This window comes from Sciurus vulgaris (genome assembly GCF_902686455.1).
Source record: "Sciurus vulgaris genome assembly, chromosome: 4".
Lineage (NCBI taxonomy): Eukaryota > Metazoa > Chordata > Mammalia > Rodentia > Sciuridae > Sciurus > Sciurus vulgaris.
This window is the reverse complement of record NC_136464.1, coordinates 132098861-132116276: the sequence shown is the minus strand read 5'-3', so window position 1 is coordinate 132116276 and position 17416 is coordinate 132098861. Positions and strand designations below refer to the sequence as shown.

Genomic DNA, 17416 nt, shown 5'->3' with positions numbered 1-17416 from the left:
CTTTGGGTATAGGCCAAGGAGTGGGATAGCTGGGTCAAATGGAGGGTCCATTCCAAGTTTTCTAAGGAATCTCCACACTGCTTTCCAGAGTGGCTGCACTAATTTGCAGTCCCACCACCAATGTATGAGTGTACCTTACTCCCCACATCCTCGCCAACACCTGTTATTGCTCGTATTCTTGATAATCGCCATTCTAATTGGGGTGAGATGGAATCTTAGGGTGGTTTTGATTTGCATTTCTCTTATTACTAGAGATGTTGAGCATTTTTCCATATGTTCGTTGATTGCTTGTAGATCTTCTTCTGTGAAGTGTCTATTCATTTCCTTAGCCCATTTGTTGACTGGATTATTTGAATTCTTGGAGTAGAGTTTTCTGAGTTCTTTATAGATTCTGGAGATTAGTGCTCTATCTGAAGTATGATTGGCAAAGATATTCTCCCACTCTGTAGGCTCTTTCTTCGCATTGATTATAGTTTCCTTTGCTGAGAGAAAGCTTTTTAGTTTGAATCTATCCCAGTTATTGATTCTTGCTTTTATTTCTTGTGCTATGGGAGTCCTGTTAAGGAAGTCGGTCCTAAGCCGACATGCTGAAGATCTGGACCTACTTTTTCTTCTATAATCTGCAGGGTCTCTGGTCTGATTCCGAGGTCCTTAATCCATTTTGAGTTTAGTTTCGTGCATGGTGAGAGATATGGGTTTAGTTTCATTCTGTTGCATATGGATTTCCAATTCTCCCAGCACCATTTGTTGAAGAGGCTATCTTTTCTCCATTGAATATTTTTGGCACCTTTGTCTAGTATGAGAAAATTGTATTTATTTGGGTTTGTGTCCGTGTCCTCTATTCTGTACCATTGATCTACCTTTCTATTTTGGTACCAATACCATGCCGTTTTTGTTACTATTGCTTTGTAGTAGAGTTGAAGATCTGGTATTGCAATACCCCCTGTTTCACTCTTCCTGCTAAGGATTGCTTTAGCTATTCTGGGTTTCTTATTCTTCCAGATGAATTTCATAATTGCTTGCTCTATTTCTGTAAGGTACATCATTGGGATTTTAATTGGAATTGCATTGAATTTGTATAGCACTTTAGGTAGTATGGCCATTTTGACAATATTAATTCTTCCTATCCAAGAACATGGAAGATCTTTCCATCTTCTAAGGTGTTCCTTAATTTCTTTCTTTAGTGTTCTGTAGTTCTCATTGTAGAGGTCTTTTACCTCTTTTGTGAGATTGATTCCCAAGTATTTTATTTTTTTCGAGGCTATTGTGAATGGGGTAGTTTTCCTAATTTCTCTTTCTGAAGATTCATCACTTATGTATAAAAATGCGTTGGATTTATGGGCATTGATCTTGTAACCTGCTACTTTACTGAAATCACTTATGAGTTCTAAGAGTTTTCTGGTGGAATTTCCAGGTTCCTCTAAATATATAATCATGTCATCAGCGAACAGAGATAGTTTGAGTTCTTCTTTTTCAATTCGTATCCCTTTAATTTCTTTGGTTTGTCTAATTGCTCTGACTTTGAGTCTGAAGAACGATGTTAAACAGAAGCGGTGAAAGAGGGCATCCCTGCCTTGTTCCAGTTTTTAGGGGGAATGCTTTCAGTTTTTCACCATTTAGAATGATATTAGCCATGGGCTTAGCATAAATGGCCTTTACAATGTTAAGGAATGTTCCCACTATCCCTATTTTTTCTAGTGTTTTGAGCATGAAGGGGTGCTGTATTTTATCAAATGCTTTTTCTGCATCTATTGAAATAATCATGTGATTCTTGACTTTAAGTCTATTGATATGGTGAATGACGTTTATTGATTTCCTGATGTTGAACCAACCTTGCATCCCTGGGATGAAACCCACTTGATCATGGTGCACTATCTTTTTAATATGTTTTTGTATGCGATTTGCTAAAATTTTGTTGAGAATTTTTGCGTCGATGTTCATTAAGGATATTGGTCTGAAATTTTCTTTCCTTGATGAGTCTCTGTCTGGTTTAGGTATCAGTGTGATATTGGCTTCATAGAATGAGTTTGGGAGGGTTCCCTCCTCTTCTATTTTATGGAATACTTTGAGAAGTATTGGAATGAGCTCTTCTTTAAAGGTTTTGTAGAACTCGGCTGAGAACCCATCTGGTCCCGGACTTTTCTTTGTTGGTAGGCTTTTGATGACTTCTTCTATTTCAGTACTTGAAATTGGTCTATTTAAATTGTGTATGTCCTCCTCATTCAGTTTAGGCAATTCATATGTCTCTAGAAACCTGTTGATGTCTTCGAAATTTTCTATTTTGTTGGAGTATAGATTTTCAAAATAGCTTCTAATTATGTTTTGTATTTCCATCCTGTCTGTTGTGATATTTCCTTGTTCATTCCGAATTTTAGTGATTTGGGTTTTCTCTCGTCTTCTCTTTGTTAGTGTGGCTAAAGGTTTATCAATTTTGTTTATTTTTTCAAAGAACCAACTATTTATTTTGTCAATTTTTTGTATTGTTTCTTTTGTTTCAATTTCATTGATTTCAGCTCTGAGTTTAACTATTTCCTGTCTTCTACTACTTTTGGTGCTGTTCTGTTCTTCTTTTTCTAAGGCTTTGAGCTGTAGTGTTAGGTTGTTTATTTGTTGAGTTTTACTTCTTTTATTAAATGCGCTCCATGAAATAAATTTCCCTCTAAGTACTGCTTTCATAGTGTCCCAGAGATTTTGATATGATGTTTCTTTGTTCTCATTTACCTCTAAGAATTTTTAAATTTCCTTCCTAATATCTTCTGTTATCCATTCATCATATAATAGCATATTGTTTAATCTCCAGATGTTGGAATAGTTTCTGTGTTTTACTCTTTCATTTATTTCTAACTTCAATCCATTATGATCTGATAGAATACATGGTAGTGTCTCTATCTTCTTGTATTTGCTAACATTAGCTTTGTGGCATAATATATGGTCTATTTTAGAGAAGGTCCATGTGCTGCTGAGAAGAAAGTGTATTCACTCTTGGTTGGACGGTTTATTCTATAAATGTCTGTTAAGTCTAAATTATTTATTGTGTTATTTAGATCTATGGTTTCTTTGTTCAATTTTTGTCTGGAAGATCTGTCCAGTGGTGAGAGAGGCATGTTAAAATCACCTAGTATTATTGTGTTATGGTTTATTTGGTTTCTGAAATTGAGAAGGATTTGTTTGACATACATGGATGAGCCACTGTTTGGGGCATAGATGTTTATGATTGTTATATCTTGCTGATTTATGCTTCCCTTAAGCAGTTTGAAATGACCTTCTTTATCCCTTCTGACTAACTTTGGCTTGAAGTCCACATTATCTGAAATGAGGATGGATACTCCAGCTTTTTTGCTGAGTCCATGTGCATGGTATGTTTTTCCCCATCCTTTCACCTTTAGTCTATGGGTATCTTTTTCTATGAGGTGAGTCTCTTGCAGGCAACATATTGTTGGATCTTTCTTTTTAATCCAATCTGCCAGTCTATGTCTTTTGATTGATGAATTCAGGCCATTAACATTCAGGGTTATTATTGAGATATGATTTGGTTTCCCAGTCATTTGGTTCATTTTTTAAATTTTGTTTATTTGTTTGACACAACTTGGCTCCTCCTTTATTTGACAATTCCTTTAGGATAATTCCTCCCTTTGCTGATTTGCTTCTTTGTTTTTCATCTCTTCCTCATGGAATATTTTGCTGAGAATGTTCTGTAATGCTGGCTTTCTTTTTGCAAATTCTTTTAGCTTTTGTTTATCATGGAAGGATTTTATTTCATCGTCAAATTTGAAGGTAAGTTTTGCTGGGTATAAGATTCTTGGTTGGCATCCATTTTCTTTCAGGGCTTGAAAAATGTTGTTCCAGGCCCTTCTAGCTTTTAGGGTCTGGATTGAAAAATCTGCTGATATCCATATTGGTTTCCCCCTGAATGTAATTTGGTTCTTTTCTCTCACAGCCTTTAAAATTCTGTCTTTATTTTGTATGTTAGGCATTTTCATTATAATGTGCCTTGGTGTGGGTCTGTTGTAATTTTGTGTATTTGGAGTCCTATAAGCCTCTTGAACTTGATTTTCCATTTCATTCTTCAGATTTGGGAAATTTTCTGATATTATTTCATTGAATAGATTGTTCATTCCTTTGGTTTGTTTCTCTGTGCCTTCCTCAATCCCAATAATTCTTAAATTTGGCCTTTTCATGATATCCCATAGTTCTTGTAGATTCTGTTCATGATTTCTTACCATCTTCTCTGTTTCTTCAACTTTGTTTTCAAGATTAAATATTTTGTCTTCAATGTCTGAGGTTCTGTCTTCCAGGTGTTCTATCCTACTGGATATGTTTTCTATAGAGTTCTTAATTTGGTTTATTGTTTCCTTCATGTCAAGGATTTCTGTTTGGTTTTTTTTTCAATATCTCTAACTCTTTATTGAAATGATCTTTTGCTTCCTGTATTTGGTCTTTTAACTGTCGATTGGTGCGATCATTCAATGCCTGCATTTGCTCTTTCATCTCATTGTTTGCTTCCCTGATCATTTTAATTATGTACAATCTGAACTCCTTTTCTGTCATTTCTTGTGCCATGCTGTCATTGGGTTTTATTGATGTAACATCTAGATTTGTTTGCAACATTTTCTTTCCTTGTTTTCTCATATTGTTCAGGTATCAGTGGACCGCTGAGATATTGGAGATTTCCTTTATTGACTTACAATGTCCCTGAAGATTTCTATATATATCCCTTCTTAGCCTTCAGTAGGCTGAAGTCTTGGAGGAAGTTAATAATGCGGTGCTCCACAAGGAAGCTGCCTCTCTAGGAGTGGTGGCCTTCAGGTGGGGTATATTCCCTACTAGTGGGCAGAGGTGCCTCCACTTGTTAACCAATGGTCATCCAAAGGGGAACTAGGCTGTGGCCTGAGGCAAGGCCTGTTTGGGCCTGAGTCTCTGGTTTTACCGTCCTTGTGGGGAAACCTCACCCGCCAGGAAAGACTCACCCGGTGGGGAGGTCTCGCTGGTCATTTCCCTCCTAGAGGTTCCCCTCAATTTACAGCTACTGCCTGGGTTGGGCTGCCTTCCTCTGCAAAGTTCCCAGGGGCCCGGCCCTACCTCCTGGGCCTGGGAGCCTCACCTTTCGCAGAAGAATCTCCTTAGGCTGCCCCTCCTCAGAGAATCTGCCCGCAGTCCTGGAACCTTCACTCCGCCCCTAAGCCTGTCTCTGTGCGGCTCTTCCACCAAGAAGCCTCCTAGATCCTGGGACCCTGCTCTGCACCCAATCGCCTGGCTATGCGGCCCCTCCTCTGAGCAGCCACCTGGGCCCCGTACAATCACTCTGAGTCCCAGAGACCCGCCACACGCCTGTTCCTCCAGACAGCCGCCCAGTATTCCAGTGCGGTCACTAGGAGTTCAAGCAACTCACTGCGTGCCTCCTCCTCCCACCAACCACCCATAGCCCTGGGCAATCAATCACTCCGAGTCGAAGTGACCCTCCCCGTTCCTCCTCCTTCTCCAGATAACCCCCTGGGTGTTCAGGAGCGGTCGTTCTGAGTGGCTCTGAATCCACGTGACCTGCTGCACGTGTCCTCTGGGCAACTGCCCGGAGCTCTGGTGCAGCCACTCGAGACCAAGCGACCCACCGCGCTTCTCCTCCAGGCAGCCCCCCTGTGTTCAGGAGCTGTCACTTTAAGACCAAACACCTCACCACTCGCCTTCTCCTCTGAGCAGCCGCCTGGAGCGCTAATGCAGTCACTGCGAGTCCAAACAACCCGCCGCGCTCCTCCTCCTCCTCGTCCTACTCCTCCGGGCAGGCCCCGGGGTTCAGAAGTGGTCTGAGTCCAAACGGCTCGCCACGCAGCCCCTCCTCTGGCAACCGCCTGTAGCTCTGGTGCAGTCACTCCGAATCCAAGCGGCCACGCTCCTCCTCCTCCTCCTCAGGGCAGGCCCCGGTGTCCTGAGTCCGCACAGCTCTCCTTGCCGCTCCTCCCCTGGGCAGCCACCGGAGCCCCAGTCAGTTTATTTCTTTACAATTCTCTACCTTTCAGCTCTTACAGGTCAGGTGGAAGTTAAAATTCAAATATCCCCTCAGAAAGGTAATGCTTTGCTGTTACCTTCCACCTCAGGAATTCCAAAGGGGAGCCATAGTGGCAGCAAAGGTTCAGCTTCTCAGGAAGACGAGGGCTCACCAGAGTCACCTTTGCCTTCCTCACGAAGTACCTGAGGCAGGCCCAGAGCTCATCCTAAATTAGGCTGCTCTGTGTAAGGAGGACATTTGGCCTCTCCAGGCATGTTCGCTGTTTCCACGTGCCACCACTATCTTCATGCTTGACTGTCCTAGACTGCCTGGTCCTACCTATATGAATGTACCTTCCTTTGACTCATCAGACAGAAGTTGTTAAGCTTCTTTAGGGAGTAGTTGGAGAGATGCTATTACAACCTCAAAACGATTCCTTTTTCCTTGGGTTCATGAAGTCCCTGAGAGGCAGCTGTTTGCAGTAAGTGCCAAGGTAAAGAAACTTATCATTGGAGAAGAGGGTAGTAAATGGGACTTGCGAATACATTGTATTTCCTCAACATCCTGGGCTTCAGAAGTTATTAAGGAACGAGGCTGGACACTTCTGGAGGAGGTCCTTTCATCTCTGAGACCTTCAGTATTCATTTCATAAAGTGAGGCACAACATTTAATTGAGTGGAAAAGCATTGCACAGAAAACATGTTCCACAGAAAACCTACGGAGCGACTTCCAGGATATAACTGACTTTTTTACCAAGTTTTTTTTTTTTTTTTCAAATCAGGCTTGTTTTCTTCAGGTCAGCATTCTTTCTCTTGGGGAGCGGCTGTGGCAGGAAGAGAGGGTAGCTGATACAGGCTATAATTCAGGAGGGTGATACAAGGAAGGTCAGGCAGGACAGAATGATGTGTGAGATCACATTAGAAATATCACCAGATTCCTTTGGGAGTTATAAAGGTGCCTTAATTCTTGTCCTTGCCAAACATCCTGTAATAGTATGACAAGGTTTTATTTATTATCACAGTCAAATTGGACTCTTATACGCTCTGGGTAGGCCACAGGTGTGGGATGTCAGTCATGGCTCTTACAATCATCAGAATGGCTCTTGTTAGGTCATTAGGGAAAGGGAAAGATTCAAGATGACACTCTCCAAAGAAAATGTCATTTTCTTCAGGCTGGAGAGGCACCTGTTTGCTTTTATTAGGTGCCTAGTTGGTTTTGCATTGAAAGGGCCACATATTTGTGTCTGAAACAAGGGAAGGAAATAAATATTCCATTTTAAAATCAAGTTTCCTCAATGGGTTAGGTACTTTAATTATGAAGTCCTAAGTATCTGTTACTTAGTTTTGATGTATTTTAATAGAGAATGCTTTACACATATTGAGGCTTGAAAATAAATAATCACTAAGTAGGTAAATAGACATTTCTGTATACTAATGTTATAATAATTATATTTGCCTTTATAGATGCTAATTGTATTGAATATACATATTAAACAATTATGTTCAGTCTTCTGTTTTTTGATGTAAAGATGAGTCAATTCATGAGAACTCATCAAATCTATGAGAAAGCAGACAGGTACTTTGGGGAGAAATTAACTGTTATATATAAACCTGAGGACCTAAACCTGCTTTCAAGAAATAATTCACCAGACTATTTATTTCAGTCTAATTATTTTATTATAGCTTTCTAGCATAGGTCTCATAATTGAATAACATTCACACCTATTCAGATTATATTAAGATTAGATATTCTTATTGAAGATTCATCTTTAAAATAAAGTTTAGTAACTCCAAGTTATAAAATTAAGGAGAAAAGAGCAATTGTTAGGTTTTTAGTTCAAATATAACATGAGGTAAAAATGCCACATAAAGTATATGAACTTTTAAATATTGTCAAAAAAATAACATAATACTTGAATACTTTAAAAGGCTGTTGTAAAAGAAAATGGATAATCTGCCCCAAAGAGGTAATCCAGAAATTAGGTTTCCAATCCTATCAGAATGCCTTTAAAAATTAGATTTCAAATAAGGAATGCATATTGTGTAAATCTTTGGGAACAGGGGAAGTTCGCTAATGTGAATTGTAAGGAGGCAACATCTTGGGCTTTGGTTGGAGTTTCAGAATGGACAATAGACAGAGAAAAATCTATTATTTTTAGGTTTCCTGAAAGAAACCAAGTTTCCTTTTAAGTTCTTGTTTCTTGCAGATGCCTAAAGGGAGGCTACTGAAGTAAAATATGACACTAAAATATAATTAGCTGTGTGGGAGACAGAGGTTTCTACCCTAATTAGAGGACACAGCTGGCTTCTGTTCTACCCGAGACCCCACCCCCTCATCTTCATTTTAACATTCTCCTCATAACCACTTTCAAAGGCAAAGGTGTGTTTAGAAATAATGAGCTTTTATGGATTAAGGTTCTATTATTTGCCTTTTATGGGAAGATTTGGATTTGATTCTGAAATTCCGTCCAATCTGTGGTTCTTTGGCAACTCCATGCGTTTTGCTAAACAGTGGCTCTTAGACCAAAACAGTTGAACAATTTGGCTCTGGGTCATGTTTTAAGCACACTCATGCCTGGCAAGGGCACATAGTAGCTACTATTTAACAATTCACCAAAAATGAGTGCTGGGTCACTGCCAGCTACAATTCCTGGATCTCAAAACTTTTAATAATTAACATGAAAGAAAAAAAAATGAATGTCACCTTTTTTTGGTTTTTAATCAAGTTAGCAGTTTACATATTTAGGACCTATTACTTTCTAAGTCACTTGGTCTGAACAAAAGTTTGCCATGAAAGTAATCATCAAATTTGCTTCTGGAATTCATGTATAAAAAAGAGCTCAATTAATTTGGTAGACTATAGCACAGATGTACATTATAGCCAAAACAATTCAGTTTTTAACTTGTAAATGTAGAGCTACATTGGATTATGATATTTTAAAATAAAAGTGAATCATCTGGGGCTGGGGAGAAGGCTCAGTTGGTAGTGTGCTTGCCTTGCAAGCACAAGGCCCTGGGTTCAATCCCCAGCACCACCAAAAGAAAAAAAAAAAAAAAGTGAATCATCTGGCAAGTAATCATCTATAGCTAAATGAGCATTTCAAAGTCATTAATAATTCTTATTTCTAATAAATAGTTCAAAAGTTAACAGTTTTAGAGTAAATTGGTATGAATAATTGAGTTTTCTACATTTATTGGAAAAACTTTGATCTGAATTATAGAAATGTTCACTTCCTCACGTAAACACTAGGTATTTTTTTAAAATTTGACACATAAAAATTATACATATGAAGGTCCATGCGATGTTTTGATACATATATACATTGTATAATGTTCAAATCAGTGCAAGTATATCTGTCTCCTCATACAACTATCATTTGTTTGTGGTGAAAACATTCAAAATCTTTTCTTGTAGCTTTTAAAAATGTATACTACATTATCATTATCTAGTCACCCTATTATACAATAGAACACCAGGATTTCTCTCTTAACTCAGTCCCCATTGATCAACCTCTCCCCATCTCTCCACCTCATCTTCTGGGCCTATGATAACCACCATTTTACTCTCATCTTCCATACATGAATATGATTATGTGAGAATTTTCTTTCTGTTCCTGGTATATTTTATTTAACATCATGATCTCCACATACATGTTACAAAGGACAGGATTTAATCTCTTTAACCACCACATAATATTTTGTTAAACACTAGGTGTTTTTGACATAGGTGTTCCAATATGTTAAATTAAAAGGCACATATAATGTGATCACTCCCATTATCACATTTAAGTTAAACATTTCATCAGGAAAAATTGTTAGAGTAGATTCTGTAAAACTCAATGATTACTTAGTTGTCTGTGTGTTCTAGTCAAATTCTTTACACTGCCCTGAGAATAATCTGTCTGGGGTTTGTCACTGGTCGGGAAGGAATATCCTTGTCAAGAGTATTGAGCTCTATCAGATGTTTTTGAGTTGGATGTTTACCTGCTATATAAGTCAATATTCTCCAGAAAACAAACAACAGAATATGTACAGACATGAAGAACCATTTATTATTCAGAATGGGCTCAGCCGAGAAGCCCCACCATGGGCTATTATCTGCAAGGAGGAGGCCTTAAAAAGCTGGTGGTGTAGTTCATCTAAGCCCAAAGACCTGTGAACTGGAGGGCTAATGTCTGTGGGCAGGAGCAGATGAATGCACCTGTACAAGCCAGAGAAAGAAATTTGCTTTTCCTTTTTTCTCCTATTTGTGCTCTTAACAGACTGGATGATGCCCACTGCATTGTGAGCATGTTTTTTTTACCTCTTTTGATTTCAATGCTAATCTCTCCCAGAAATAGCCTCATAGGTATACCTAGAAATAATATTTTCCCAGTTATCTGTGGTATCCCTTATCCTGGTCTAGTTGACCATAAAATTAACAACCATACCTAACCCAAAGGAACTTTTTTTTTTTCCCCTTCAGAAAAACAAAACTGTACCTCCACATCTGTCTTTGAATGAAAGATCATTGTTATAGTTTCCATCTAAATTTGGCTAAAGGAATACCTGAATTTTAAAATCCTAAATATATCCTTAGCCCTTTGTTGAAGGGGCATATCTCAGGGAAATATCTCTGACAGGAGATGATCTGTTCCTTGAGTTGGCACTTAACTCTTTGACCAAAGTTTTGCTTTCCATGGATATGGGTCCTTCTTTCTGTTCAGGACTGCTGAAAAGCAGCTCCTGTCATTGAGAGAGAGGGAGGCCAGCTGCTGTGGATGCTCTGTTAGCCTTGGGCTTCTGGTCCTCCTGCTTGAAGGTTGTCCTTCAGCTCCTGCATCTAGACAGATGCTCTGGGGCCTGACACTGTTTCTGGACTTCCTGTTTCCCTCTACCCCTGGGAATCTGTGTCATTTTCACTTCCCTTTACTTGCCAGACAGCTTTTCCCCTGTGGGCTGCTTCTACCTGTACCTAGCATGTCCAAATATGTGGATGAATTCAAATTTTCTGAGAAGTCCAGGACTTCAGAAAATCATGTTAAGAATAGATAGAATTCTTTCATTCAAACAATTCTCCCTTGCTGTTATGGCTTCTGCTGGCTTAAAGATGTAAATGCCTTTCACCTTTCTTGATTTTTTAGAAGATTTGTTTTTAGGAAAATCAGAATTGCAACTGGAGGGCAGAATGCACATTCCAGCCACACATACAGGAACAAATTTATTCCTACAGTGGCTATGGATAACACTTGTTCCCCAATGTCTATAAACAGAGCCTGGTTCATAATCCTAATTAATGAATTTTATTAACTTGAAGCCAAAAGGAGGTGGCAACTTAAACAAGGAAATAAAAGGCAGTGGACCTCACAGACTAGTTCCGTATAACTGCTTTTTAACTGAAAGTAAAAGAGCAGTCACTTACTTATTACATGTAATAAAGCAAAAGAGATGCTTAGCCTGTGTAGCAGTGTATCTCCAGCTTACCGCAGAATATGTTAATGAGGGAGAAGAAAGCAATTTTTTTCATTTAGTGCAAATAGCAAGTTTATTTTCTTTGATATGGAATTAACAAAGGAATGATGCTGAAATGAGATACAATTGCAACATCTGCATATGAAAACTTTCCTTGAAACATGTATTCAGATTGTTGTTACAGTTATTGATTGTCAGATCAAGGAAACTGAAATTCCAAGTGTGTTCACAGGAATCAGAAAAATCTGTGACTTGGGAAGTTTCAAAACGGCAATTTTATTCCATAGTCCTAATTACTGGGGAAAAAAATGTTCTCAGCTAAGACCAAGAGTTTTGGTCAGCACTGTGATATTGTATACACCCACTTTATACAAAAGCAGAGGCACTTTGCAGAGATAATACATACATTTCTATTGTATCATTTTTGGAAATGCACTCAGTTGGCTTATAGTCCTGTATAGGGTTAAGTTAACATGAATTCAACAATGATGACAAAGAGCTTGCCAGTCATTTCCTTAGAGCTCTGATATATTCAGTTAATGTTCATGTTGTTACATTGGAGAAACCTGGGCCTATATAAATATACATAGATGTGTAGTAAGACTTCAGGCTGATGATTTGACACTCATTAATGCTGAAATAGTAAAAATTATAGTGACTTGGAAAGATGGTATTTTCTTACAGACACATTACTGAACACATGGTCTCCTACCTGCTCTCTAAAGCAATATGTATAATTTAACCACCAAATATAGAACAGATGAATACCAGGAGACAAAAAAAGCATTAAAGTCCATTACAATCTTGAATAAGCCCAAGCTTCAAGTACATAGAAAAAGCATTGCAATCATGTATTTAGCTTTATTTTTCTAATATATATCATAATTTAAAACTATATAAAGTCACTCATATAAAAGCAATTTTTTCAAGTGTTATAGCTTAAAGCATGGCTTTATATTTGGCTTAATCATTTTTTGCCAGTTTAATTTATAAAGCTCGTAATCTTGCCAGCAGGGCTTCAACTTCGGGAACTGATTCGTTTTTAGAAACAGAGCCAAGAAGTTCCATTTCCTTTTTTCTGGTGCTTTCTACATTACAGGCTTCCTTCTTCTCAACTGCCTTGATCCTCCCTGTAGACGTACGAGTGTCTGGATTATAATTAAGCTCCTTGGCGACTGTAGTCCTTGTGGAGTTGCAATTGATACTGCAGTGTGAACGTGACCCTTCTGTCAGCTGCACTTTCTGATTTTCTACAGGAAAGAAGCAAAAAAAACTTGTCACTGTGATGAGCAAGGGCTAGGCACATTGTAAAACATAAATGTAAAATAATTATTCACAATATACAAGTCCTCTTAGACTAAACTAAAAAACTCTGATTTAAAATAAGCAGGCAGAGGTCAAGAATATACAACATAATAGAAAACCACTTCATTAGCACCAGTGCTTCCCTTCTCCTTCCTTTAGGCTTGAAATGCCTGTCACTAGGCAGTTGGATTTGGTCCCCTGTTTTATTTAGGTTTCTGTTCAAACACAGTTAAATGGAGTCTCCTTCCTTAACCATTCCTCTAAAATTGTACCTGCCCTTTTCATGGCTCCAGTCCCTCGTCCTTTCCTTCCCAGAACTCATGTCTCTTTACTAGAACTATGCTCTGAGACACCAAGAACATTCTTTTAAATATTGCTGCAGTTTCAGTGTCTAGAATGGCCCTGGTGCAAAGGAACTGCTCAGTAAGAGTGTGAGGTAAAGAGATTATCTCTACACATTTGGGCCCAAGATAAATACCATTCAGAATAATAATAAATTTTCTTTTTGAACAAAACCAAGGAAAAAAGCTTATATTCAGTATTTCTCTTAAAAGAAATAATACATTTAGCAGGCAGACTGTTCAAGTTTTCCAGCAAACCAGAATTGTCCTCATTTGGCAAGTATATGCACATCAACACATATGCATACACATGGACACACACCCAAAGTGTTGGTGAAATGACATACCTGGGTAGTTAAGGACAGAGGTGCAAGAGCTAATGATTAAATGGCATGGCTGGCTGATTTTCCCAAAGAGACTTGGATTTTCTTTTCATTAACTGGATCCTCATCATATAACTTATGAGTGATCTCTCTCACACAACTCAAACTTCTTAAAAGCAGATACCTTCAATATTCATGTAACCTTGAATGGGGCTTGAAAACAGCTTCAACAAACTTGACATGACATTTAAAGTTTTTTGGTTATTCGCTGAGAGATGTTCCATTATCCCAATAGTAATGACTTTGGAGCACAAGCAGTCACTCATGACAGTGTGTTTTATGTGAGTGCTGAAAATTCCAACCGAAAACAGCTTGTACATTAAAAGGTGGCTGCTGAAGATATTTACTGCACTGTCATTTCCTGACCAGGGGCTTCCAGTGATGGATGAGTATTTTACACAGTTTCTTGGACAATCTCAACAAATTTTAGAAGTATGATCACCTTTTAGCTGTTGGAAGAAGATAAATACACTTTTCTTATCACCTCTATCAGGTGGGCAATTGTTACTCAAAAATCAAAATCTAATAGAGCAGTGATTTTCTCTTAGAGCAGTTTATGTGCTGCAGCTTATAATGTAAGACTGTAAGAAATGGCATAGTGGACGTGGTAGTTCAGCAGTTCCCATGACCACATAAATTAATTTTTTCTAGCACCTATCCCAAGAGTGTTTAAAAAGTACATCTGTAGCTGAGTGTACCTGTAGGTAGTCAGTTCACTGCTCCCTCCCCCAATGTTCCTATCATTTCCTGTCAACTACTCCATCATGGTGTAGCTCACAAATCAGTTTATTCTGCTACCGGGCAACTCCAGTTAAATGTCTGATTGCAGAGAAGCGGTTAGGTTGGCTAAAATATGGATCTGGAATATGAAAAAATAAGTATGCCTTTAGTTCTATAACTTCTATGGATATATAGTATCAAGCCCACTTCCACATGTGGAAGGTAAAAAGAACCTGCGATTTTAAGGTGAACCTGAGATGAAACACCCAAGTTTTATCAGGTAACGCAACTCCTTTGAGTCTCAGGTTCTAATAATCTCAAAGAGCAGTTGTAAGGATTAAGGGAAGTAATGATGATGGCCCCACACGGCAATCCCTTTCCTTCCTCTTCCAAAGCCTTCTAAGGGAAGCATCTCCCCCTTAAGTCTTAGGGCTCATTCAGAGGCTCTGACCTCTCTGACTTTCTAGTGACAGTGCCAGGGAGGGCTGATGCCATCTTATGAACAGTTTGTGCTTATATGGCACTCTTAACTTGTAAAGCATTCACTGCACTTTAAGCATTACCATCCTCATTTTATAGTTTGAGGGGTAAAAGCAAATGGAGGTTAAGTCAGTTGTTTAGACTCAGTTACTAAGTCAGTGGCAGGAGCCAAATGCTGTCTCTAGAGATACTGAGCCTGTCTTAAATCTGAAAAGCTTTTTGCCAAAGACAAGTGCTAAGTAATGCAAAGCTAAGTTTCATAATAATGATGTCCTGTACTTACACTTTGAAATGCTTTCTGACACAATGACTCCTCACAATAACTTTGTAAAGTAGATAGTATACCTTTGTAAACAACCATTCTGCTGTATGTCCAAGGTCACACATATCCTTTCTTCTGTACTGCTCTCACTTAAATTCATGACGATGAATTTCAAGCAAGACCTGAAGCCCACTACAATTCCCCAGTCCATTCATTCTTCCATTCTCTTAGACAACTATTTCACACCTTCTCCGTCTCTTCAAACCTCCAACATGTCCTCCTGCACTTTCATTTAACTCAGCCATAGCAATCAGAAGAGCACTCTCATCTCCCCCCAAAATCTGTTGTCTACAGCTGTCCCCCCTTCCCCATTTAGGACTGACTAACCTTCCATGCTCCCCTCTGAGAATACCCCTCACACAGATGCTAATCTGGCTTGTCTTCTACAAGATATCCCTCTGGCAGCTGTGCCCTCCCTACTTCATTGTGAAGGTTTCCCTCTCCTCTAGATCATCCCCTTAGCATACAAATGTTGTGATAACTTCAACCTTGAGAGAAAAAGATTCCTATTTGCCTCCACATCCTGCTCCAGTTACAAACTCCATTCTTGGCTCCCAAAACATCTTGAAAGAATTGCCCAGGCTTACTATCTCAATTCCTCTCTTCCCATTTTTCTCTGGAACCCACTACAATCATGTTTTTGACACATTAGTTTTCTCAAACAGTGCTTGTTAAGGTCACTAATGAACTGTGTGTTGCCCCAAAACAAGGATTGTATATCCATCTGGACATCTTAGTCCTCTGCTACTGGATCTGTACCTGATCCAAGGATGAAATGCCTAGCATAGTCTGAGTTTTTCTTTTACTGTTTGGTCTTTGAACTTCTCTGGAGGCTTAGGTGAATAACAATAGGTGGGCCAATGCAAGCAACAGCATTTCTATCCTTTTGAGCAACTCAAAATAGCTGTGGGGTTGCTTTAGGGACAAAATGATGAGAGAATAACTAAGATGATATTTAACTCCTCTGTGGTTTCAGGTGGAGACTCTTTCATGAGAAGCAACTGATAATACAGTATAAAAAGGAAAAAGGCCATTACTGAGACCACTGAAGAACTAAAAAGACAATGCACAGAGCCTTTTAAAAGATGCTTTCTAGCTCTGTTAGAAGTCCCCAGATAACAGTTTTTCACTCCCAGCATTCATTTCTTTCTCAGCATCCTATAGCCCCATCCTGGCCCTCAGCTTCTTTTTGCTTTGTCCCCAGCCATTGGAGACCAAAACTGTGGAACTGAGGGAGTCATATCTTAAATGGAAAAGTATATAAATGAAGCTGGGTTGTAACTACAGAAAATGATTGGACAGAGAAGGCTCCCAAGACAGAAGTTCACATGTGTGTAACAATCTTAATACAATGGTGGTTCAAGGTCAGGTGTCTTATTGGTGGCTTTGTGTGGGCTGGAGACCTAAATTCCATACGAACACATGTACTATTTCTAAATGGCTGACTCCCAAACAAGAAAGGGATGATAACTCTGTAAATTGGAGAGAATTTTTTATACAAGTTTAGAGGCATCAGCAAATTTTCATTTGATGTATGTGGGCTCATCGTTTACACATGAAATTAGATAGTAACAAGGTGACACACTTGGACACAGGCAAACAATTAAAAGTCAGTCTGGGGTGTCAATTAAAAGAGAGACATTTCTTTCTCCCCAACTCAAAAACTCACCTATACGTATTTTAAAATGGAAACTAAAAATATTAAGTCAAAGTAGCCTGATTGCTTAATTTTCCAAAGGGAGTTTGTTTGTACTATTTTATGAATCAAATGCTCTCTTTTTTTCCTTTAGGATATTACAATAGATGTTTGTGTAAGATATATCTAGGACTACTGCCAATATTCAGGGCCAATGGTGACTGTTGTACAGATAGGCAACAAACCAACTGCTATTCTTAGTACCAATTCAGTAAGGGAATCTAATCCACATATCTCATATTTGTGTTTCTGTGGAAATAAACAGGATGGGAATGCATGCTATTTTACTTTAAGATAGAAGACTCAATTTAATTCTGCATATGATTCTTACTCTAAGGATTAAATCTGAAGCCCCTCCCCTGAAATTGGAAAGTTGAACCACTCTTTGATACCATTGGGCTAAAAAATCAGGCTGTAAACTACATCCATTGTTGAGTCTCATGACAGAACATTTAGCTGAGTTCGGATCTGGATGACCAAGCAAGCTCAAAAAAACCTCTTCCACCCGGCACTAACATTTCTGTTGTTTCTGGAGTAGCACAAAAGACAAAGGAAACTAGGAAGATGTGGCCCAAAAAAAAAAAAATTTGCAACTTGGCATCTAAATGAGGAAATGTTTTCGCCAGCAGTTGTTATGCTTCTTGAGCTAAGTTCCTTGGGGGAACCCTCTCAACTGCAGGAAGGATCAGCTATGGTTCCCTTTAAGTCAGTATTGATCCCTCAGCACACTGTGGTCTAA

At 38.8% G+C, this 17416-nt stretch overlaps 1 protein-coding gene across 1 annotated transcript in view; it reads right to left on the bottom strand.

The window, feature by feature from the left end:
- Nucleotides 1-11317: 11317 nt before the first annotated feature.
- The window catches only part of DIAPH3 (diaphanous related formin 3), a 495179-nt gene continuing 489080 nt past the window's right edge, over nt 11318-17416 (bottom strand). Inside the window, exon 28 of the mRNA XM_079137635.1 lies at nt 11318-12680. Within this exon, the coding sequence (XP_078993761.1) occupies nt 12418-12680 (263 nt within the window). The 3' untranslated portion in view covers nt 11318-12417. The remainder of the gene's footprint in view (nt 12681-17416) is intronic.